The sequence below is a fragment of the Chrysemys picta genome, chromosome 6 (assembly GCF_011386835.1).
Source record: "Chrysemys picta bellii isolate R12L10 chromosome 6, ASM1138683v2, whole genome shotgun sequence".
In the NCBI taxonomy this organism is placed as follows: domain Eukaryota; kingdom Metazoa; phylum Chordata; order Testudines; family Emydidae; genus Chrysemys; species Chrysemys picta.
Window position 1 is genome coordinate 105,769,192 of NC_088796.1, and position 25,682 is coordinate 105,794,873.

At 39.6% G+C, this 25,682-nt stretch overlaps 1 protein-coding gene across 11 annotated transcripts in view; it reads left to right on the forward strand.

Moving 5' to 3' along the window:
• Positions 1-7,395: 7,395 nt before the first annotated feature.
• The window catches only part of ZDHHC21 (zinc finger DHHC-type palmitoyltransferase 21), a 75,290-nt gene continuing 57,003 nt past the window's right edge, over positions 7,396-25,682 (forward strand). Inside the window, exons 1-6 of one of the 11 annotated variants that reach the window (XM_065549545.1) lie at positions 7,472-7,531; positions 11,582-11,639; positions 12,259-12,460; positions 15,250-15,348; positions 18,730-18,841; positions 21,279-21,417. In XM_065549545.1, the coding sequence (XP_065405617.1) occupies positions 12,307-12,460; positions 15,250-15,348; positions 18,730-18,841; positions 21,279-21,417 (504 nt within the window). In that variant the 5' untranslated portion in view covers positions 7,472-7,531; positions 11,582-11,639; positions 12,259-12,306. The other 10 variants (XM_005295170.5, XM_065549546.1, XM_005295171.5 and 7 more) reach the window with 10 other exon arrangements.

Genomic DNA, 25,682 nt, shown 5'->3' on the forward strand with positions numbered 1-25,682 from the left:
CCAACTTCTGGCTTCTCTTCTCCTTCCTGCTGCTTCTTGCAACCCTGGCTCACCAGCCAGCCAGCCGTTCCTCTAGCTGCTTTCCAGAACCCTAGATTTCATCCAATTTCCAACCCTTCCTGACTCCCTTGGGAGCACCAGGCAGTCTGTTCCTGTATTATTCCTAGACCCTCTGATCAGACCCCCTGCTGCTGCCTTGCCAACAGCTCACTTTTGGATGATGGGAGCTGGAAATCAGAAGTAATTCAGCCAATCACCACTCTGTACTAGTGAGTTTATTTGCACACATACTGCACTGCCATTGTAAATCTTATCTTTAAAAAAAATAAATAACATATCCTTGGACTACAGCTCTTATGAATACATGTTTACTAAAAATTGTGTTTGAATGACCTCTCAATTGCTGATCCTGGATCTGAATAGTAGCAATAGTTTGTGCATAATACATTCAGCCATATAATTAGTGTGTCATTATCCTCCTGTATATATGAATCTGCTTTTAAAGAGGCAGCTTACCTAGATCATAATTTAAAAAAAAGTGTCTACCAGATGCAAATCTTTCCTCCCTCTCCTTTTGCACCAGTGACTCTAATGTATAAATGGTGTCAGGCCAACCATGAATGGACCAATTATATGGTATAGTTCTAACTAGCAATATATAGAGTGATCAAGGTTCATGATCTCTGTTTAAAAAGCATTGTTCCTAATAACATTTTATTTTACACTTTACATCTGAGTTTTATACTGGTGACCAACTTTGTCAAGGCGTAAGCTGGGAGAGTGAGCCAGCAATCTGCCATTAAGTCTCTCACCACAAGTGTTTTCTCCAGTGCTTCATTTGGCACAGGTTATAACAAAAGGAAGAAATGTTTTTTCGATAACATGAAATAGTACTGGGTATATAGGCTTTGTCTCCTCAGAAGACTCCCCTCTGCTTCCCAGGTAGCTGTATTTTATGGTTTCCCATGTTCTCTCTGAGTGCCCGACTATGCCTTCTATCCCCAGCCCTGTTTTTTCATTACTCCACACACTGTATACATGTGGGAGACCTAAGCAAAGAGTAAATTCCCAGTTTTTTGGTGATCAGGGAACACTTCTGCACCCCTTTAACTTGCCTTGCAACATTGTAGCTGTGCAACTCTCATTAGTGTTCATTTTAAAAGTTCAGGGGAAAAAGTTATTCCCTCAAAATAAACAAAACATCAGTGTTCCCAACCTTCTCCCCCACTGTCAGGCAAAATTATGAGAAAACAGAGAATGTCATCAAGCCATTGTTACAGTGTCGTTAACTCTCACAATGTTATTGTGAATCTGACAGTAATTAGTATTTTCTCTTAAAGCCCCAGCTCCTGGAGTCTTGTGGATATATGAGAATCTCAGCTTTCATTTTTTTTTAAAAAGTGTCTAGCCCTCCTGGATAAAGAAAAATCAAGAAGATGTGACTCCAGTGTACCTTAAAGGCTCAAAAACAAGAAGGAAAATAAAAAGAACCCCAATTTTTTTCTCCAACTTATGATTTTGTGTGGCCCGACTCATGATATTTTAATGTAACTTTTGGGTTAGCAATACTGAGGATGTGCACTGTACTTGTTGGGCCATAGAGTGAAGTGCCTACATCCCAATCTTGCAAGTCCTCTGTGTGCAAAAGTACCATTGAAGTCAAAGGGAGTTCAGCATGTGGAGAGTTTTCAGGATTGGGTCCTTGGTGTGAATTTGCACCACTTAAAAGTAGGTGCAAAGAGATAATGACAGCTGTAGTAACTGCTAATTAGATTAGTGCTATAGTTTTTTGGGTGAATGTTTAATTAACCCAGCAGAGGTCAGTTGCATGTAATTAGCACTATATTCTGCAATATCAAGAATGTGTTAATTGGATCAGATTTCAGAGTCTTTAAAAATTCTATATTAAGAGCAAGTTATGCCCAGATGCTAACGGGACTTTGCTCTATGAAAGAGGACAAGTGTACATGGTCATAAAGAGCCCTTAGCAACTTCCATTGAGTCATATTTGAAATTTGTAAATATTTCAGAAGTTCTCCATTCTATTTTAATTTGTGACCATTTGAACTGTGGACAACATACCTAAAAATAAATAAATGAGTGGAGGGTCTGGTTATTTTAATTGCCTTTAGGAAAACACTATCTTATATAGAGACTATTTTCTTAGTTGAGAATTTAATAATCAAATGCATTAACAACAGTGTTATGTCAAACACTAGCCCATAATCCTCTTTTCTCACAAAATTATATTGATACCTAAATTCTGCCTTGCCTACTACAAAGCTAATGAAATCCGATGTTGCATGCAGTATTTTGTGCTGGCTTTGTATTTGCTCTTATTTAGGTTCTTTTAACAATGCATTGTCATGATAACAAACCATCTACTGATGCAGAACCATTGTAACATCAGCTAACACCAATACCTTTCCAACCTGGCTGCTCGGAGGAAGAGCGGCAGCTGCAGGATGAGAGGCAGCATAATGAAAGAGAAAGGATAGCAGACGGTCACATTTGAATACAAGATCATTTTCTCCAGGGTGGTGGTTACTGTATGTGTTCTGGTTGGACCAAAATTGACTTCAATTTAACAAAAGTCTCCAGCAGCATTCCTTGCAATAACAGCTCAGGGCACCACCTGAGTTTGAAGCTCAATTGTGCTAGGTGCTATACATACATAGAAAGAGAGAAACCCTGCTGCAAAGTTCTTACATTTTGTCATTAGCTTGGATTGTAACAGGTAAAGACAAAATATGAACTAGCACACTGTTCAAACTTACCCCATTCTCCTAGGTGAAAGTGTTTGGGTTTAATAGGCTCATCTGTACTTAGTTAGAGCCCAACTAGCAATATCTCCCTGAATTGCCTTTGAACCCTGCTGGAAATTAACCACCCAAACTCCAGGCTTTCCACTGGCCTGGCATAGCCCTCCTTCTCCAGATTCCAAAGGTCAGCAGGCTTTCATATTTTCTCCATCAGGCAGCCAAAGTTCTGTACATTCCATCCCAGGGGTATTTCCTCTCGTCTTCCCCATAACCCCTAGCTCCTGGGTCAGAGAGAGGGAGAATTCTACGGGCTCCTTTCTTTTCTTCACCTTCAACGTCTCCACTGTTAAAATAAAATCATCATCCATATCTCAATGTATGACATCGTGACATCACATGCCATGGTGACCAACAGGTCTTCATGCCCATGAAAATGTCAAGCCCCATTTCTAGCATCTGATGTCACAAATGAAAGCCTCCTTGGTGCATCAAGAATGTGAATTCAGAACATGGCACTTTGTGTCATGAGGAATTTGGCTACCAGTCTAATCATAGACCATCAGGGTTGGAAGGGTCCTCAGGAGATCATCTAGTCCAACCCCCTGCTCAAAGCAGGACCAATCCCCAGACAGATTTTTGCCCCAGATCCCTAAATGGCCCCCTCAAGGATTGAACTCACAACCCTGGGTTTAGCAGGCCAATCCTCAAACCACTGAGCTATATGTTAACAAAGTTTGCAAAGCAACCAGGAAAGGGGCTGGTAACACAGAATTTCAATCAGAATTTAGCAGAATCCAGGAAGAGGAGGATGGTGCTTAAATGCAGCAGATTTCCCTGTCCTTGCGAAGGGAGTGATTTCGGTGCACAGAGTCCATTCTGCACAAGGATCATTGGGGTATGACTGGGCCTAGATTTAATATTGGAATCTATCCTCATGAAGCAGAGGACTTGTAGGCAGTAAGAATCATGGGAGTCATAATGCAATCCTCTCTCTTGCATATGACCTCCATAAGAGAGCATCAGCTGCCACTGCACATGGCATAATTTTAGCATGCTGATTTAATATTTACAGAGTGCCAATAAAAATTTTATGATGACAGCTGGTGGCTCCTGTGGTAATTTATAAATAACAACAGCAACACCACAACACAGACATTAGGGAACTCCAAGAAGGGTTCTGCACTACTGTGCAATATTCTGAAACTACAGAAATGAGCTGTTTCTGCTTTGCAGGTTTTTCCATAATCATTGCAAAATACATTACTGATGAACTAATCCATGCTGGTCTGCTGCACAGTTCCAAACGGGCAGGGAAAGATGTGTGCAACAAAGCCAATATTACTTTAAGGTACAGCTCCACTTTAGAGACTATGTAAAAAGGGGGTTCCATATCTATTTATTGTTTCTCAATGACATACACAGCATATCTGTTTAGTTTTCAGGTAAAAACATCGGGAGTGGGATAGAGGGTGTGTTTCTAACTCTGATCCCTGAAAATTCAATTCGGAAATGGAAAATTAGGCTGGGTTCTTTCTGGTTCATGCATCGCCAGCCAAAGATTCTGCAACTAGAATTTAGTTACAGTTCTGCTGATGAGCAAGCCAGAATACACTACAGCTCACTCTCCCAAAGAGCTGTGTTTGTTCTGCAGGACTAAAATGAACAAATCTTAGTAAAAACTTATTTTAGTAAATAAAATTAGCAGAGCTGATGGAAGAGAAAGCAGAACTATTGAGTAAGAAGGGGGCATTTTACATAGTCATTTTCAGACTAGAACAATACTCCAGTGTTTGCTCAGGAAAAGGGAAAATCTTTTTGCCATTATCTCGTATGTATTTTCCCTAACTTCAGCCAGCCTTTTTTTCCCCAGCAGAGAGAATGTCTCCATTTGTCTTGCATTTTTATTCCCCAAATCCTCTTTCTCCTTTTCTGTCCTTGGGTCGTTATGCAGCTGTCATGAACTCTCCGCCATGTCTGTTGTACATGGAAGTGCCTTACATATTGGCCTTTTGCCATGAGGCTATTTTTCATAGCCAGCTTTGTAGGCTCTTTCACACATGTGCCCATCCTCTATTCACCCCCGTGTTGTACCGTAAATCAGATCCTTTTCAGTATTGCCTGGTTTTACAGAAATGTACAGGCTGCTGGTTAATGTTTCCACTGTCATTGAAATAGGCTGCATTGGGTCACCATATAACCCCTAATCCCAGCTAAGAACATACATGCTTACATCAGAGCAACATTGACTTGGTACATTAGAAAATATCCTGAACAATATGACCGACAATCTTGAGCAAATTAGGATGAGTGGTCACCTTATCTTGCAATAAAGTCTTGATGAAAGCTTGAAATCCTTCTGAATTCTAATTCATCTTTACTTCTCAGATATTCTCTTTTTGGCATATACATGACAACAACTATGATCAGGTTTAAAGAGGTATGTGTCCTCAATGTTTAGTGTTGTTAAAGAAGAGCTTCCTGTAAAAGAGATGGTCATTCTATTATTCTTCAGGCTGCCCATTCATCTATTTTTATGTGGGATCTGTGCTTTAGGGCAAGAATAAGACCAATTTAGATTGGGAATCCTGCCACTCAAACAGATGGGGATGACTCTAGATAGCCAAAAGATCATGCATGTGCATCAGCTATGGGTGTTCAAGGCATGATTCCCAGATGGGAATGCTGAAACTGCTGTCCATTACGAGCTGCCTGTGGCAATTAGCCATCACTAATCCATCTCTGGACAGAATTAACTTTTAAAAATAAAAATTTCCTCTCCCAGTCTCATAAGGGAATCCTTTGTTCAATTCATTAAGCCCAATATGCTGGCCAGAGATATAGATTGAGGCACTGAGTTTATCCATGGTGGCGCCATCTCACTGTAAAATCACAGAGAGTGACTTTGTGGAGGCAAAGGGAGAGATACAGACTTAGCTTATTTTTTAATTTGGGAATGTATACACATTTCAAGGTACTACTGACGTTTAATGTGGGGGGAGGATCAATTTAAGATTTAAATCAGTATTAGGGAAATAGCATTTCAGCAAAATCTGGACAAAAGAGGTCTCTTCAGGTTCTTCTATTTCCCTCTTTGCCCCATTTTTTGTGAGTAAAGCCCATTCTAAAGTCATCAGAAAAGTGACAATATAAAAATGTCTTACTTTGCTTGTCTTATTAAAAAAATCATGTTTGTGTGCCTGTTTGCACTCCAGAACCAAGATAACTGTTGAAGAGCAAGTTAAGTTCTATTCTTTCTTATGCACCATAAAGGAAATTGTCAGCTATTGGAATCACAGAATCATTATTCCAGGTTTCATAGTAGCAGCCGTGTTAGTCTGTATCCGCAAAAAGAACAGGAGTACTTGTGGCACCTTAGAGACTAAGGATGCTATAAGCATCGGAAGAAGTGGGCTGTAGCCCACGAAAGCTTATGCTCTAATAAATTTGTTAGTCTCTAAGGTGCCACAAGTACTCCTGTTCTTTTTGCAGAATCATTATTACTGCTGCTGATGTAAGACGCCAATACAACACACAGCACATATCTTGCACGCTGCATTTGAATGAGTTAGACCCTGTTCCTCCACTGATTGCCCTGTGGACCCCTGTGCCAGCCCAGACCAGAGGCTTGCTGTCTTCAACTGGGGTCTGCACTAGAGTCAACTGTAAGCTCAGGGTCTTAAACTGTATGTTTTTGGGGAAAGAACCATGTCTCGCTATTTGTTTGCAACATGAATGTATGCTTAGTGTATTACATCATCAACAACAAGCTTATTTTCCACATCAAGAATGCTGGTAGTTGGAATATTAATCTTTAAACCTGTAACCTGAGCAAACTTAATATGGAAGCCAGAGAGAAGATGAATATAGAATCACCAGTGTGAATTGGTATGTGTTATTAATTCAAATGTTGGTTAAAACTTTTTTCTGTTCTACCTTAAGTAGCAGATCTTATTTATCAATCATATCTGTAATGTGTCTATCATGACAATTAAAAAAGATATTCTTTGTTGTCCATGAATAAACACATTTCTCCACTCCTCCCACAAGAGGAATGCGATGAATACAAGCAGAGGTATTCAAGAGAGAAAGAGGACATTTCTTTCATGTGGGAGTGCATGTACAGCAAGCCTGAAGTAAGACTATTCCTGCTCCTCATGATTTTAAAGGTCTCACATTCTTAAAGCCTCAACTCCTGGAGTCAAGTGATTACATGAAAACCTCAGCTTTCATTTCAAATGGGTTAGTTTATAGTCCTCACATTTGCAGAGAAAAGATTTAAACTGCCACCTGAACATACCCAAGTGGCTCAAAAGACAGAAAGCAAATTAAAAAGAAACCCAACTTTATTATTTGTCTGAATCTTGTGATTTTTTTTAAGCCAGTCTCATTATTTTGGGGAGGCCTTTGGAATGCTCGGGGTTGGCAACGCTGGGAGTGGAAAGTCTGACTCTGATATTTATCACAGGGGTTTGCCGCAAATATCACGCCACTCTTGTGCCCTGCTCCAGCTGCCACGCCCGGGTCTGCTGCAGCTGAGGCCAGCGAAGGGCGGGCGGCCGAAGGGAACGCGCGCGGGGCGGGGCGGGGCGGGGCGGGAGTAGAACGCACTCAGCAGAGAGCACGGTACGCGCCCGCCCTCGGTGCGGTTGGCCACTGCGCTGAGCGTGTCCCTACTCCGCCAACCGCCATCCGTGCGCGCATGCGTAGAACCCTGCGGAAGCGGAAGGTGGTGGAAGCCGGCGGAGAGATAGTCTGCGGCCGGCGGTTAGGTGAGCGCGAGAGCGGTCGGAGTGTCTTCTGCTGGGGCGGATCAGCGCCCCCGTATCGGTCAGTTCTGCCTCGGGCGAGGAGGGGGCGCTGTGGGGATCCCTGGAGGATTCTGCGAGTGGGGGGGCAAAGTGGGGCTGGTGGGGGGAGCGTGTGAGTGGGGGAAGTAAAATGGATCCCCCCCCCAAACCAAGATTACCATCAAATTACTAAACAGTTAGAGGTTATTGGACTCATGGGCAATAAGTAACATGGCTTTCTAAAACATAAACGTTGCCAGACACTCTTGACTGGTTTCTTTAAAATAAAATTGCAAATAAGGCATCTTTTAAAAAGTGGAAGTCAGAGCTTAGTGAGGTAGATAGAAAGGAGCATAAACACTGCCAAAGTAAGTGTAAAAATGTAATAAGAAAAGCCAAAATGGAGTTTGAAGAACAGCTAGCCAAAAACTCAAAAGGTAATAACAAAAAAGTACATCAGACGCAGGAAGCCTGCGAAACAACCAGTGGGGCCCCTGGACGATCGAGTTACAAAAGGAGCACTTAAAGTCATTGCGGAGAAACTAAATTAATTCTTTGCTTCAGTCTTCACGGCTGAGGATGTTGGGGAGATTCCCAAACCTGAGCCGTCCATTGTAGGTGACAAATCTGAGGAATTGTCACACATTGAACTGTCACTAGAGGAGGTTTTGGAATTAATTGATAAACTTAACAGTAACAGGTCACCGGGACCAGATGGCATTTACCCAAGAGTTTTGAAAGAACTTAAATGTGAAACTGCGGAACTATTAACTATGGTTTGTAACCTGTCCTTCAAATCAGCTTCTGGAAGATATCTAATGTAATGCCAATATTTAAAAAGGACTCTAGAGGTGATCCTGGCAATTACAGACCAGTAAGTCTAACGTCAGTACTGGGCAAATTAGTTGAAACAATAGTAAAGAATAAAATTGTCAGACGCATAGAAGAACATAAATTGTTGGGCAAAAGTCAACATAGGATTTCCCTTTACAGATACCATCTTACTAATCTATTAGAGTTCTTTGAAGGGGTCAACAAACCTGTGGACAAGGGGGATCCAGTGAACATGGTGTACTTAGATTTCCAGAAAGCCATTGACAAGATCCCAGAAAGCCATTGACAAGGCTCTTATGTAAATTAAGTTGTCATGGGATAAGAGGGAAGATCCTTTCATGAACTGAGAACTGGTTAAAAGTCAGGGAACAAAGGGTCGGAATAAATGGTAAATTTTCAGAATGGAGAGGGGTAACTAGTGATGTTCCCCAAGGGTGAGTCCTAGGACCAATCTTATTCCACTTATTCATAAATGATTTGGAGAAAGGGGTAAACAGTGAGGTGGCAAAGTTTGCAGATGTTACTAAACTGCTCAAGATAGTTAAGACCAAAGCAGACTGTGAAGAACTTCAAAAAGATCTCACAAAACTAAATGATTGGGCAACAAAATGGCAAATGAAATTTAATGTGGATAAATGTAAAGAAAAGCACATTGGAAAAAATAACCCTAACTATACATACAATAATGATGGGGGCTAATTTAGCTACAACTAATCAGGAAATATATCTTGAAGTCATGGTGGATAGTGAAGATGTTCGCGCAGTATGCAGCGGCAGTCAAAAAAGCAAACAGGATGTTAGGAATCATTCAAAAAGGGATAGCGAATAAGACTGAGAATATCTTATTGCCCTTCTATAAATCCGTGGTATGCCCACATCTTGAATACTGCATACAAATGTGGTCTCCTCATCTCAAAAAAAGATATACTGGCATTAGAAATGGTTCAGAGAAGGGCAACTAAAATGATTAGGGGTTTGGAACGGGTCCCATATGAGGAGAGATTAAAGAGGCTAGGACTCTTCAGCTTGGAAAAGGTGGGATATGATAGAGGTATATAAAATCATGAGTGGTGTGGAGAAAGTGAATAAGGAAAAGTTATTTACTTGTTGCCATAATATAAGTACTAGGGGCTACCAAATGAAATTAATGGGCAGCAGGTTTAAAACAAATAAAAGGAAGTTCTTCTTCACACAGCACAGTCAACCTGTGGAACTCCTTGCTTGAGGAGGTTGTGAAGGCTAGGACTATAACAGGGTTTAAAAGAGAACTAGATAAATTCATGGAGGTTAAGTCCATTAATGGCTACTAGCCAGGATGGGAAAGGAATGGTGTCCCTAGCCTCTGTTTGTCAGAGGGTGGAAATGGATGGTAGGAGAAAGATCACTTGATCATTACCTGTTAGGTTCACTCCCTCTGGGACACCTGGCATTGGTCACTGTTGGTAGATAGGGTACTGGTCTGGATGGACCTTTGGTCTGACCCAGTATGGCCATTCTTATGTTCCATCTTATTTAAAAATTTAATTCCAAGTGCCTTGAATGGGAATACTGTTGTGGATTGAAAACTGCTAGAAACAATAAACAAACGGTTATGATGAATGGCAGCACGTAGAATAGGGATGGGAATATGTCAAGTGGCTTTTTTCAGTCTGGCCTTGATTAATGATCTGGAAAAAGAAGAAAAGACGTTAATGAAATTTATGAATAATGCTAAATTGAGGAGTTGTGAATGCCAGCAAGGACAAGACAAACAATGGAAAAGAACCTAGATGTAGAGGTATTGAAGACATGGGTGGAAAACAACAAAATGAGACTGAAGATGGAAAAAATGCAAATCAGTAGATATGGAGGGTAATCTGAAACACACTTGCTTGGAGCTGGAAAACCTATTTTATATAAATAAAAATAATAAATAATAAATCTGAAGAACTAATGATGATGGACAGCAAATTGGACATGAGTGTAGTGTAATGTGACAGCAATGAAGTCTGTTGCAATATTAAGCTGTTTATGCAATGGCATCCTCTCAGTGAATATAGCGGTAGTAAACTTTCTCTATATAGTTCTGATGCAACCACATATATGTTTTCAGTACTGGATCGTATTCAAGGAAAAGAAAAAAGAATGAACATGAGTTTATAAAAGATTAACATTTTAAATATGTGTAGCTTGTCTGAGAGACCTAAAAGGGTAAAAATACTGAAATACCTTGCTAGACACTGAGGGGGGATAGAAATTGAGGAAATCTGTGAAAAACATCATGACAGTGAAATGAATTGGGCTCTGGAGTGCTTGAAGCCCCGTCACTTGGGACGTTAAAATTAGATTACAAAAAAACACTCAAAAACAGGTGTTAGGTAAACATTTCTGCTTTAGTAATGAGATGGAAAAAGAGATCATCCAATCCACTTTGGATTTCTACAGTTCTGATATGTATAAAATAACTGGCTTACAAATGTCATTGAAACTCTTATCTCCCATCTCCCCATAAACTACAATATAACCTCATCTCTTCACCCTGCCAAAAAGAGAAGCTTGAATAAAAGGATGGCTTTTAGGGCATTATGTAAATCAGAAGATTGGGATTTTGCCCAACTGACATGGGGAGTGAGTTCTAGGATGAGGGAGTCTCTCTCTCTTAGGTCTGGTCTACACTACCGGGGTGTGTGTGTGTGTGTGAATTGATCTAAGTTACGCAACTTCAGTTACGTACTTAGATATACTTACCATGCGCTTCTCGTTGAGGTGAAGTACCGGAGTTGACACTAGAGCGATCGGTGGTTGATTTATTCGTCTATATTAGACACAATAAATTGACCCCTGCTAGATCGATTGCTGCCCATCGATCCGGCTGGTAGTGTAGACAAACCCTTAGATTTCAGGAGCTTTGCAGCAGAGGGAGGGAGGAAGTGAGAGGAAGGGAAGGCACTCTTGTCCTCCTCTCAATAGCTCCTTCACCTCCAAAAAAAATAAAAACCTGCAATCACTGTTCTGGCAAGTGACCTGCGGGATGATTTCACAAGGGTTGTGATTGTGTTGTAAATCATTAATATGATGGGAATTAGGGTGAGCAAAGGGGCTAGGAGATCACATTGTGACTGACCTATTTGCCTTATAAATAAATAATTTTTGGCATGATGCTGTGACCCCTTTTAGCGGGAAAAATATTTATGAAAGTGCAATTTCTTCCACTTTCAGCATTTGAAAAAGAGGATACATGATCAGTGAAGAGCTTCAACAGCAGATTGCTACAGAAGTATGTGAGGATTTAATTTTCAAATAGATTGAATATAAATAATCTTTCAAAAATTTGGGTGGCATAGTAGGATGGAATGAGACATAAGTAGGTAAAGAGAACCTTGTGTGCTATTTGTGATAGCCCCACATCCATCTAGTTGGCTTAGTTTTAAAAGAGAGAGAGAAAAAAATCAACGTTCTTTTTTTATGTTAACCAACCCCTATGCTGTCTCTGCTGAGTTTTCCTAAAATCATTGGTTGGCTGATTATCTTTGTAAATGCATCTATTTTCACTTGCATTTGAAGTCCTCTTCAGGTTTTATATCTTTTGTCTCTTCACTCATCTTTATGGTAAAAGTTAAGTAATAGACAATGAGATGTTTACAGTGAAAAAGAAACCATAAGTGTATATCCCGTGGTAGTGCATGAACTCTGTGCATGAGGCTTCGAAACATTTAGAAACTTGCACCTGGTTTCCAAATCTGTGCACATGAACCAAATAACAGTTACGCTACTGGAAGTACAGGGAACATTTTACCAGTATTTATTAACTTTCTAATAACCAGCGATGAAGCTTTCATGTTACTACTTCAACTTACTGGGCGGGGGGGTTGTTTTTGTTTTTCTTTTTTTTTTAGGATCATTGTTTTTTCCCTACGTGGCAAGCTGCCTTCAGATAATGTACAATGGGACTACAAATTCATTTTGTGATTGACCCGCAGGGGTGGTGCTGCATGGGCATGATTATCTTCGTCTGGCTTTACAACACACTCTTTATTCCCCAAATTATCCTCTTTCCTCACTATGAAGAGGGACATACTTCAGCTGCAGCGATATTGTGTAAGTTGCATTGAGCCCAATCTCTCTCTCCTAGCTAGTTTAAAAACAAAACAAAAAAAAGGTACCTGTGGGCAATAGAACCTACTCTGACCTATGTAGTATCAAGTTCCAGAATTCCAGGGAAGAAGGAGAACAAGCCAAAAAAAAATTGGTCTTAATGCTGATTCTAAAAAATCCAACTTCCTCCTTATTTTTGAAATACAATAAATCTGAAATAGCTTATTTTGGTATTACTTTAGATTAAAGCCCTAACTACAGACAGGGACATGCTAACTGTAATTGGGCTTTGACACACGCATTTGACACAGTTCAGTATGTCCATATATCTGCATTTTTTCCCAACACAGCATGTCTGAATCCTGTGGCCAGTCTGTACCTACTAATCTGCATGAGTGTATATCAGTATCAGGAAAAGCTGAGCAGGTATACAATATATCCCATATTCGCATCAGCAGCTGATGCTGGGACAGGGGATTGTGGGTGTATTTGGGTATATTTTCACTGCAGTTAAGATTTCTACACTTGAGCTACTCCTCTCAAGTTAGCCTTGCGCTGGTGAGAGCAGCTACACTTTGAAATAACATTCAAGCTGCTGCATACACAGTGGTACAGCACTCACTCCTGTGTGGTACTTAAGACTTCAGGGGCACATCTAGGGTTGCCAACCCTCCAGGATTGATCTGGAGTCTCCCAGAATCGGCATTGATCTCCCGGTGACTATTGAAAGCAGTCCAAGAGATTTTAATAGGATATTTTAAGAAAATGACATTGTCGTGTGTGTGTGGGGTGGGGGGTGGGGGGAGAGTCTGGAATAGCTTCAGTCAGAGTTGGCAACCCTAGGCACATCCCATAGTTCTTTGCAGTGCAGTAAGCTGAGCTATTCTATGAATTATTTCCCAGTGAATTGTAGGAGAATTTCCCTGTCCCATCTGGGGACATGGTGGAATTGTGGGAAGACATTGGAGGACTAGCAGCAGTCAGGTGGAGCTAGCCTGTGTCAACACTGCAGAGTGGTCATATTAGCAGTTAATGAGTTGTGCTAACTCAGGCTGGCTATATGAGGAGAATGGCACTGGGAGGAGGAGCCAGGGATGGGGAAGAGATGGGACTTGGACAGTGACAGGTTAGAGGGGAGGGGGCAGAAGAGGTCAAGCTTTGAGGGGAGAGGGGTATAGGAAGAAAAGTCTGTGTCCACTAAAGCACACTCCCCTCAAAAGACTGGAATGAAACCCGGGATTCCAGAATTTCACCGTTCCTCTGAAATCAGTACATATCTGTGGAAACCCACTGGCAAAGTGATTCATCCCCCTCTAATGCAGGCCCACGGAGAGAATGACAACCTACTTCTGCTCTCAGTTGCTCCAGTGCCAGACCTCTGCAAGGTGGAGATAAAGGCTCAAACCCTGCCGATGAGCCATATGATGTCAATATGATGGCACACGAGGAGATTTTTTTTTTTCAATTGTTTTAAAAACCTAGGAAATCACACACAACTATTTTAAAAGCATTAAGGTTGCAAAGCCAAGTACTGAAAAGCAACTCAGAATTAAGGTTGTCTATGCAACCTTGATTCAGTCCCCTGTGTGTATGAATTATAATATAACTTTTTAAGTATATGATCATATATGATTGTTTCCACTCCTGCCTCATTGAATGCCCATGATGGGTTGTGTAAGGAGGCTGTGGGCTGTAGGAACCTGGCTTCATTTGATGCAGAAATTGGAAGGTGTGTAGTGAATGAAGCAGGGGACTGCAGGAAGTGAAAAGATGGTCTCGTGGTTTAAGGCAGTAGAATGCTGCCCTGGATAACTGGATTATATCCCTCTTTCTGTCACAGAATTCCTGTGTGATGCTAGGTGAGTCACTAAATGTGTGTTCCTTTTTTTTTTTTGGTGCCTGGCTTGAGGCCCTGGAATCTGATTTGCAGAAGTGCTGAACACTCACAGCTGCAACTGAAGTAATGGAAGTTGTGCTTTATAATGCTATATAATGCTAAGTACTGTACTCTGAAAAATCAGGTCCTAGGTGTCTCAGTTTGGACACCCAAAATTAGTGGATACTTTTGACTTTAATTTCTCTCTATCTCAGTCCCCCATCTGCAAAATGGGTATAATACCACTTTATCTCACCAGTGTCGTGAAAATAAATTAATGTTTGTGATGCACTTCTATGCCATAATGATGAGCACCATTAGAAAAACTGATGAGGAAGCTAATAATTCTGGCTTTGGAGCAGTGTTTGAATAGCGTGCAGTAAATGAGACATGCGCCCGCATATTGAACAAGAAGGAGAAAACAAAATATTGCTACTCATTCAGTGAGCACTGTTCATTTTGTGTGTTGAATGAGGCAGCAGTCCTGTGGAAAAAATTGTATGCAATCATGTAATTAAAGGCTATCATAATGCATATGTACAAAGAGCCCAATTAGATGTGCATAGGCAACCTTAATTGTGGTATTTCCTAACTTTTGTGTGTTTGACTTTACAATCTTAATATGTTCTTTTAAGGTTATTTTTTATGTGTAATATATGTATGAAATATTTATATGCATAAATGGAATGCTGGTTTACATGTGTTAATTAAGCTAGTTTAAATCAGATTTACTTTTCAAATATGCCAATTATTGCAGCTTCTTTTTTTCTGCAATTTTCTGTTGTCTTGCCTCATTCCTATAAGTAATCTTTTGCTGTGCTGAAACTGATTAAAATGTGACACATTAAGGCATGCAGTCTTTGGCCAAAGATACACTTGATGTAATATTCTGAATACTTATATATTTATTTTTCAGGCTACTACTTAGTCTCATTGTTTTGTATAGTTTCGTTATTGAGAGCCTCCATAGCTGATCCAGGAAAACTACCTGAAAGGCCAAAGATACCACTCACAGGTACTATATTGCAAGATGTTTCTAAATAATACAATGTTGGTTGCTTAGCATAATCTCTAATATTAGTTTTAATAGCTGTTGGAAGCTTACTACCCTTGTTTGCAACCACTCCCTTGAAAACCAAACCGGGTTTGGTAAATCTAGTGTAGGTGCTGTTGTGATAGAGGTGAGCAAGGTCCTACGCTGTGTTGCAAGGGCATGTGATCGAGATGGCCAGTGTGCTGGATATCATTGACTGCTCTGAATAGTTAAGATTCCTGAACAGTACCAAAGTAGCTGTCTGTGCTACTCCATCAATCTGCATAGCCCATTTGCAGGAAGGGATACTACTCCTTGGTGATGTAGGCCTTAGTGGATCACTACGGGAGATTTTTGGACATCAATATCAACTAGTTTGGAAAAATGCATGTGACGATTTAAAAAAAAACGTAACTCTTTTTTTCCCCCCAGAGGCCAAAGTGGAGCTCTTCTCTCTAGTAATATGACACTAACGGTGTTGTGGCATTAATGTTGGTGGAATATATGGCCCCACAGAGCTAAAGGTGTTAACTTGACCCTGAAACTGTCCAACATTAAGCAGGTTTAACCCCGGTTTGGTATACAGAGACCTTTGTCTGTTTAGTACTATGGCAAACTCACCATTAAAAATGCTTTAAAAATTTTTATTAAAGAAAAAGAAGGACAAACAGTTAAAGCATTTGAAATGTGAAGTATTAAGTAAGGCTGTCATTTTAACAAAATTTCTGATTCCATTTGACTTTGGCTGTGGAGAGATTTTAGAAGGAAAAACCCCTTTTTTTGTCAATCTCTTAAATGGTACTAAAGACGTTAATAAGGTCCTTTTGGGAGAAAAGAAAAGAAGTTAGTTGAGATGGGCTAGAGCTGCTGTTGCTGAAGTCTGATCCCGTTTCCTAGAAAACAAAACAAGACAAATACACAAAAGGGGAGAGATAAAAAGAGCAAAGAGGGAGCTTCAGTCTCTGGTGTTGACTCTCACTTGCAACCTCACTGCTGAAGAAACACAGGCATGGCACATGGTTTTATCAGCAACTCTGAGATCTAGCAAACTTGTTCTACCATTGGTCTGTTTAGGGCATTGCTTTCAGCTCCCTCTTTCTGGTCACAGGCTTGCAAAATATACAGTCTTGGCTGGCTAAGCCAGACTCTTATTAGACAGAAATTAAAATAAGAGAGATAGGAAAGAGAAGAAACAAAATGGGGAAGGAAAAGGACACATTGGGGGAGGCAGGGTGGCAAAGTCTCACATCCCAGGTGGTATTCCAGATTTAATTGGAGGTGGTGATGTCATCTGGATCCCTCTCTAAAGACCTAGTCAGATTAGGACATATTTTAGGATTAGGTAGAAATTTCTGGGGTCCCAGAAGATGATGGAGACGGCAGGCAATGATGGTGAAGCTTGCTCGTTCCCTTTCTCTGCCTCAGGGTACTGTTGCTCATGCTCCTGGATCTGCTGTTCCTGACTGGTAGGGGCTGCCACTTCTTCTCCGGGTTTGGGTTCTCCTGGTTGTCAGAGGTCTTGTCATTGTCTTGTCTCCAAGAGCTCTGCTGCTGTCTAGTTCCATGTTTAGCTTGTTGGTGGGATCTTTGCTAAATATCACATCCAGTTTCTCGTGGAATGGATAAGTAGTCTATCTGGCACTGGACTTGCAGGTTCCTATCTTTGGTGTCCTGGTATGTTCGCTTTGAGTCTTAGCATTTCTGCTGGCATTGGGCTTCCAACCTCTAAATGCCATGCTTCCCAATTGAGCCTGTACCATCATCACCACCCCTTTCCTTAGTGAGAGGAAGGCATAGTTGTTCTTAGCCCAGGCAGCATGCTGAGACATTGCAGTCATTTCCATCAACTGAGAGGCTGGTTCATTCTCCATGCCTCATTCATTTAGTGAGCTCTGCGGATACTGCTGACAAGTGGGCAATTAGAGACAATTGTGATCATGTTTTTGCATCTAGTCCCATTAGTGACAGGACTGACACCAAAAAATCATATTTAAGCTTCACTTCAGCACTGTGGTATTGTGCAGGTTGATATGGTGAGATACATTTTTTGCTTAGTGTAACTTATATTTGAAAACTAGCTTCGGGTGTTTCTGAGCCTCCTGTTAACAGTAGCTGTCTTATTAAAGAGTGACACCTTGGTGACACTGGCTTTATGGGAACAGATTGTAAATCAGTTTCCATCTGGCATTATTACTAGTTTAGTGATCTTGGGTATTGGGCTTCTGTACTACCAGTGTGCAAATGTCATTTTTCTGCAAAATGGGAAAGCTGGGAGCTGCCAGCAGGAGGCTCAAGAAGTGTCAAATTGAATTTTAAAATTTGTTCCATACATCATTTATTATAGTGAAAAGCATTTCCTCATGTAAACTTTCAGAATGCATTGCAATGAAAACTGGTGTTGCTTTCCTTTTATAAGTTTTGATTTTTCTCAGATTAAAAATAAAAAAGATGATGGCACTTGTTACAAATAGGAATCCTAGCACCTTTACTGCACTCCTTTAAAAAAAAAAAAAAGTAAAATACATTTTAAATGATTGATAGCACTAAGGTCTCAGTGTGTTTTCATCCTAGAAACAATGTGATCTTCACCAGCTTTCTGAGGCCTAAATTTTCAGAAGTGTCCACTGGTTTTAGATACCCAACTTGAGGCAAATGATATCTGTATTTTCAGAAATGCCTAGCAATGTTAGCTCATGTTAACTTCAGCTGGAGTTGTGGGAGCTCAGTACCTCTGAAAAGCAGTCCCTAGGTATCTCAAGTTTAGCTCCCAAACTTAGTGGACACCGTCTCTGTCCTCCGGGTCCCCCATCTATAAAATTCCTCCTTGTTGGATGTTATGATGTTTGTTTAATGTTGAAAGCACTTTGAGATCCTGAGGTGGAAGTCCTTTCAGAAATCTATTTTGTATTTTATTATTTTACTGGTCAATTCTTTTGGATTGAGCTGGGGATGGCAGTGGGATTTGATACCCTGGCTGAGCTTTAGAGCTAACACTGTTGGTGACGTGTGCTAGAAAAAAAGCAATCCAAGTGGAACAGAATAGTTTTAGAAACACAAAAATTCTTTATTTCCCAGTTCCTACCTTGTTCCTAGCCAAGAGTTTCATGTTGTATTGGTGACTCTTAAAAATAGTAGGGAGAGATGGGGATTAGGAGTAAAAATCAGCCCACAGTGGTAGAGGTATGCCAACCATCCTAGAGCAGTTGAGAGAAGAGTCGGGGAGAGGTTCTTACATGCTGATTTCTGTAGGAAGAATATCTTTTTTCAAGAAGCTCAAGCATGTGTAACTGGTGAGATCTGAAAACTAGTGGCACTTCAGCAGACATTCATTTTTATTTAACCTGGTTTCAATTTTCTCTCTAGAACGAGAATTTTGGGAACTATGTAATAAATGTAATATGATGAGACCAAAGCGATCCCATCACTGCAGTCGCTGTGGACACTGTGTTAGAAGGATGGATCACCACTGTCCGTGGTAAGACTGGATCCATTGATTGAATAAGTTCTTGCTGCACAGAAAATTTCCTTATTTACTGTTTGTTTAAATTGCAGTTTTTGATTGTTCAGGGTACTTTTACTACAGTACAATTTTACTACAGTACAATTTTATTGAAGCATTCTCTTTCTGACGGTAATACTTCATCATTAAAGGTATCTAGTGCAGGAGGGTAGATAGGATTTTCATTGTGATGTACTTGTGCCTGCAATCAAACATTGATAGTGAGAATTGTTTGCTATGTAACATGTAATCGTGATTGTTCTGTCATGCTGCTGTTTGCCAATGTGAGATGCTCCTGGAACTTTCACAAATTTTGATGAAAGAAATGTTTAATGTTGGGAAATGCAACTTTAAAAAACAAAATTGCTAGAGCTGAGCAGCTTCTCAATATAAAAATCAGATATTCACAATTTAGTTTTCTCAGATGGTGAGATAATTTGCTTTCAACTGAACTGAAATATAAAAGCTTGTTTTGCATTTTCTCATGTTTGTGCTACAAATTAAAAGTTTAAAGCGTCAGGGGATGACTTAAAAAAAAAAAAAAGACATAACCAAAACAGTTTGAATATTTTGTGGTGGTAGTTAATTTGTTAGCTATCTATGGGCTTGCTCCAATTCTCATTAGAGTCAATGTATGGATTAGGCTGTGTCTTCACTAGAAACACTGCAGCACATCAATGTGGACACTCCTTATCCTATATTAACTGTAATGAGTCTCCTGTCACTGTAGTTAATCCACCTCTCCGAGAGGCAGTATTCTTCTGTCAAACTGACGCTGTCTGCGCTGGGAGTTAGGTGAGCTTGACTACATTGCTTAATGTGTGGATTTTTCACACCCCTTTGCAACATAGCTGGGTCAACCTAACTTTTTGGTGTAGACCTGGCCTTAGAAGCTTGTCTACACTAGAAAGTTTCTCTAACTGTATCGGTATAGTTAAAGCAACAACCCCTCCTCCCACCCTCTATTGTTGATGCAGTTATACCAATAGAAAAGTACTTCTACCCAGGGGTGTAGCCATGGCCTACCCACTTACCATCCAGGCCCACCCAAATGGTGCCTGGATCCCGCTGGCAGGCGGAGTGGGGCAAGCCCCCGCGCACAGACCCCGCTCCCCAGCGGGCAGACAGAGCGGGGCAAGCCCCTGTGCCTCGACCCCATTTCCCTGGCAGGAGCGCACAGGGACTGCAGGAAGAAGGGGTGGGGAGGACCCCCACTTGTCCTGGCCCAGTTGGCCCCCCATTATTGCTCGCCTACCCAAAAGCGGGGTCCATCCAGTTTTCCTAGCCTACCTACACCACTGCTTCTACCACTATAACTTCTATCTGGTTCGGGAAGTAAGATAAGCTATATCGGTATACCGCACCTTTTATACCAGTATAACTGTATCTATACTAGGCTTTATACCAGTATAATTAAAAAGCAAATCACACTCCTAACTGATGTATTTATACGAGTAAAACTTTTGTAGCATAGACTAGGCCTAGATTGCTGAAAGGGTTAATTAGGAAAGTTGAAATATCTGAACTGTCAGGATTATTTGAAACCGTTTTGATAAGGAAGTTGGGAAATATTCTTGTTTTGTTGGGTATCATGCCTTCTCGTTCCTCCAACCTTTCTCTTGCATATTTGAGATTTTTTTTTGCCAGCATTTATCAATATGTATAGTATTTGCATTCCCAATTTTCCACTTTCTGAATTGAATTTATGTAAATTTATATAGAACAAAAGTCAATTTTGTATCACTTTAGAGGTAATCTGTGTTAGTAAGTGGTAGAAAAATATGAATTGCTGTGACATTTTTGCAGGCTGTTTTATAATTTTGAAATGTTTTTAAAATCGCAACGCCTTTGGTGTTCAAGGCAAAAAGAGTTTTTTTCATTCTGAGTCTCTTCAGAAGAAGCATATACCATTCTATGTGATCAGTATATGTGGAAACTTGAAATATGAACATAATCAACTAATACAATTCTGTACTTTGAGAAACAACCAAGACTTGTTTGTGGTTTTTTGTTGTTTTTTTTAAAATATTGTTTTAATGCTCTCAGATCAGGATCAGGGCCCCCTTGTGCTAGGTTCTGTACAAACAGAAAGATAAACATGTTTCCTGCCCTTAAGAGCTTACCATTAAATTTGTATTTTAACAAAGAGAAATTCCAGTCTTGCACACTATGCACCAAATTAAAATGCAGGCAAATTTTAAACTACAAGCAGGGTTGCCATTGCCTTAATAGAGAAGCCACATCATTCTGTAGAATGGATGCTGTGGGTATTCACTTGTAGTTGCATATGACCTCTACATTACCAAATCTAGCAGTGCATTTATAAATAAGTTAAGTTGTTTTGTCTTTGGTACTCATCATGCCTAACTATAACATTTAAAAAGCCTTGTATGTTTGCTTTGTTTTGCTGCAGGATTAACAATTGTGTTGGTGAAGACAATCATTGGCTGTTTCTGCAGCTATGTTTCTACACTCAGCTTCTTAGTTCCTATACATTGATACTTGATTTCTGCCACTACTATTATTTTCTACCTCTGAAAAAAGTTAACTGGGTAAGAATCTTATCCTTACATAAAATATGGTTAATATTTACTATTGCAATTGTAATGCAATTTATTCTGAAATCTAAAAGCCCAAAAATTTCTGTTTTCTATACACATGATAATAAATACTAATGTAGGAAGAATCAAGGCTGATATTTACACATGAGCAAATACTCTCCTGGTAAGTAAAGGAATAACCATTGTGAAGAGGAGCAGATTGTCTCCTAGATACAAACAAGATTTTAGTTGTTATGGAAGCTTTGTAAAACAGGGACAAAAACAATTAGACTTCTTTAAAAGTGATCTGCAAATGTTAGTTTTTTTTTCCTAAGTGACTTCTGAGTTTGTTGAAGTGCCTCTCCTACACTTGCTATGTGGGGGAGTCCATGCATAAGATAATTTACTTAATATGTACCTTTTCCGTCCAAAGTACCTGTCATGAAAACTTAAAATTTTCTTATTTTGTATCATAAATGGTAAAACATAAGAATATTAAACTTTCTGAAAGAGGCACAGTACCAGAAAAGAATGGGACTTACCTTTATAAGCATCTTGTATACTTCCATGTTGATCTATGGTGATGTGATGTCCTTAGTGAAATACATGCAGAGGTGAAGCATCAGATAGCAGCTGGCAAATATGGGGAGCGGTACTCTTTGGACATGCAAGAAGGGGTAAAATGTGCTAAGCGTAAGTTATTAACATGTTGAAATGCCCCTCTTACTGCTGGGGACATTCAGTACTTTCTACTGAAATGTGTTGGTTTTTGCAGATCACTTTGAAAATATTTTGCCTTATTTATAATATAATTGTGGGTGTTCTCTCAAAATAGATTTTCAGTCTTAAACTAATTAATCAAATTGGATTTTCTGTCACAGACATGAATACACTTGTTTAAGTTCAAATGCTTTAAAATTCTTAAGGTTTCAGTGATTATATGGAGCTAGTTATTTGTCTCCTCTGCTCATATAGCCTTGTTTCTGGATAGTAGATGCCTTTCTAAATGAATAAAATGAATAAAACACATTCCCTAAACTGTAGAATGCTTAGAGAATATCTTCAGTTTTACTGGGTCACTTCGTTATCTGTAAAATGGGTTTAATGTTTAGCTATCTGACACAGGTGTTGTGGTGGCCTCAGCTGGAGTAAATTGCTGTAGTTCCATTGAAGTTGAAAGAGCTCTGACAACCAGCTGTGGGTCTGCCCCTATATTTAAGAATGTTGTTAATAAATTATTGAAGGGTGCTTTAACATAACACTTATTTTATATTACAAAAGCAAATGCAGTTATAATCAGTTCACCAGTCTGCTATACCAATTAAATGCATACTCACTTAACACCTCATACATACAGAATTCCCATTGACTTCAGAGAGAGTGCTGTATAATCATATGAACTGCAGAATTGGCCCTTACACTGTAGTAAAGTGAATTTCTTTTCCTAGGGTAAAATCTTTGAATGGTGCAGACAATTTACTCTTGACATGTATCTGACAATGTATTTTAATTGTTTTGAGTATATCCTCCATATATATATATATAGGACCCCTTTAAATGCTGTCAACAAAATATTTTAATTTAATTATTTAATTTCCATTAAGTAATTGCAGTCTACTTAGTTGATGTACTCAGATCTTGGATTTGCTTTTTAAAGGAAAACTATTTGCTTTTTTGGGGTGAGGCAGGGTAATGGGAAATTATGTAAATTTTGCCATGTTCAGGCCTCCCAACAATGCCAGTATAACTTTTAAGAATTATCTGTCTTAAAATGAGCAGATCTCTCTTTTTATTTTAGTTTTCTAAGAATTGTATTATCAAATGCATGTGTACTTCAGTATATTAAATGTATTAATAAATTCCAATCTGTTTTTTCTGCACATGAATGGAAAGGTGTTTATCCTTAATATTTATGCATCTATATACAGTCAATGTGGCAGACTAGAAGGCAGACATATATAGTCAGACTATACAATAATCATAGTCTAGTTTCATGTGATTGCCTAAATAACACATCCAGATCCCACGTTTAGGGTCTTAAATCATCACAGAGCCTCGAAAAAGCGTGTTTTTACTCACCTATGTGATGAATAAAGTGCCCAGATGTGGAATCAGCATATTTATCAGGCACATACTTTTTTTAAAATTGAGTCCTTGGTACCCTATGTTGTGTCATATGGTACAAAGAAGTAAACAAATTGACATTTTTCTATACATTTGTTTAATAGAGACTGCAGGTGTCGCCTGTTACTAATTGTTTCAGATTTGCTTTCAAAAGGCTAGTATTGAGCTGATAGTCTTTAGCTCTTTTTTGTTTTTCATCTGCAGGATTGGTGGCTGAAATTAAAGAAAGTTAAAATAAATATAATTTGTTTAGGAATCCAGTCAATATTTCAGCTTGGAAGATTACGTCAGAGTCTCATTTGGTTGATTTCTGATTGTTGGGGCCCTACCAAATTCATGGTCCATTTTGGTCAATTTCATGGTGAATGGATTTTAAAATTTATAAATTTCATGATTTCAGATATTAAAATCTGAAATTTCATAGTGCTGTAGCTATAGTTGTCCTGACCCAACTCTGAAGGCAGCAGCGCAGAAGAAAGGGTGGCATGGTATGGTATTGTCACCCTTACTTCTGCGCTGCTGCAGGTGGGGCGCTGCCTTCAGAGCTGGGCAGCTGGCCTGCAGCCACCGCTCTCTGGCTACCCAGCTCTGAAGGCAGCGCAGAAGTAAGGGTGACAATACTGAGACCCCCCACCACACACACACACACACACACACACACACACACACACACACAATAACCTTGAGACACCCTCCCCAACCTTCTTTTGGGTAGGGAGCCCCATTTTGAGAAATGCTGGTCTCCCCATTAAATCTGTAGAGCATAGGGTGGTTAAAAGTACACAAAAGACCAGATTTCACAGTCCGTGACGCATTTTTCATGGCTGTGAATTTGGTAGGGCCCTACTGATAGTGTTGCTGAGGACTTCAGGTCACATAAGTGTGCCACATAATCATACATCCATCCCTTTGGGCCCCAGAAGAACAGGAACATCAAGAGGACTTGGTCACAATTAGTTAGGAATTTAAGCAAACCTCTTGCAAAATTATTTTAATCTTCCCACACAATTAACCTTGAAACGCCATAGCAATCCAGAGACCTGAGTGCATTCTACCTTTCTCATGAGTGCCACTCTTTGTGGAAATTCTGGCTTTAATCAAGAGGTTTCATTTCCTTAATCTGTAAGGGCATGTATTTACCATGAAATCCAAACACTGGATACGTTTTTAAAAATTGGCCATATGGAATTAGAGTTTTCTCCTGGCTCATTAAGAATACTTGTGAAATTTTTGGCTGCATGCCTTCACTTTGTTTTATTTTTATTCTTTGGTATACTTGGTAGAAAAACATAAGATTGGGATGAAAATAAAGCTGTTTTAATAGTATAGAAGAACACAATACTATGTAGTATTTTGTTAGTATAATATGAAAATACGTTCAGTGTGTACCGGAGCACTTCGTATATGTTGTATCAGCCTCACTATATTTTTAAATTTTGTGTCCAGTGCATAACTTTTGTTTTTATTTTTATGATTTTAGAAACCAAACCAAAAACAGATTTCACTTAAGTTTATTAAACTGGGCAATAGTTGGAAAATAGTTCAAGAAGCCACCTACTTGAATAGAAATATGAAATTACAGTATGACACCACCAAATTCACCTCTAAGTACACAGTCAGTTTATTACGTAGCGTGTTGGCTCTTTGTAGCCTGAGTGGTGTCTGAACGATAGATTGCAATTATTGCTTCTGTTTGTCCAGTAGGAGGAGTACTATTACTGCTGAAACTAAAGAAGAACTGAATGTAGGAAAGAAATGAAAACAGTGTTGACTTGTATGCAAGACCCTTGCAGGAAGCATCATGTAATTCAAATAAGACAGTGATCAAATTCCTCAGCTAGCTCTGATGATTTGCAAAAGATACAAGGCTCTGATCTTCCTAGTTTTGTATTTTCTTTAAATTATCTAATTTAATAAATCCATGATCTCTGGGAAAGATTTCAACCCCCAAAGTAGCAAGAAGAGAGGAATGAAAACCATCCTTCTTAGTAAACGCTTTCCAGGTTGACTTGTACTGGAGAAAAATATTTTTGTCTTAAAAGCCTCTCCTGCTGTTACTTCTTGTCTCCTCCACTCCACTTCCTGCAGTGTTTAGTGGTTCTAGAGTAGAGTATAGTAGTGGTATAGTAGGATTTGCCTGACATTTCAGCTTT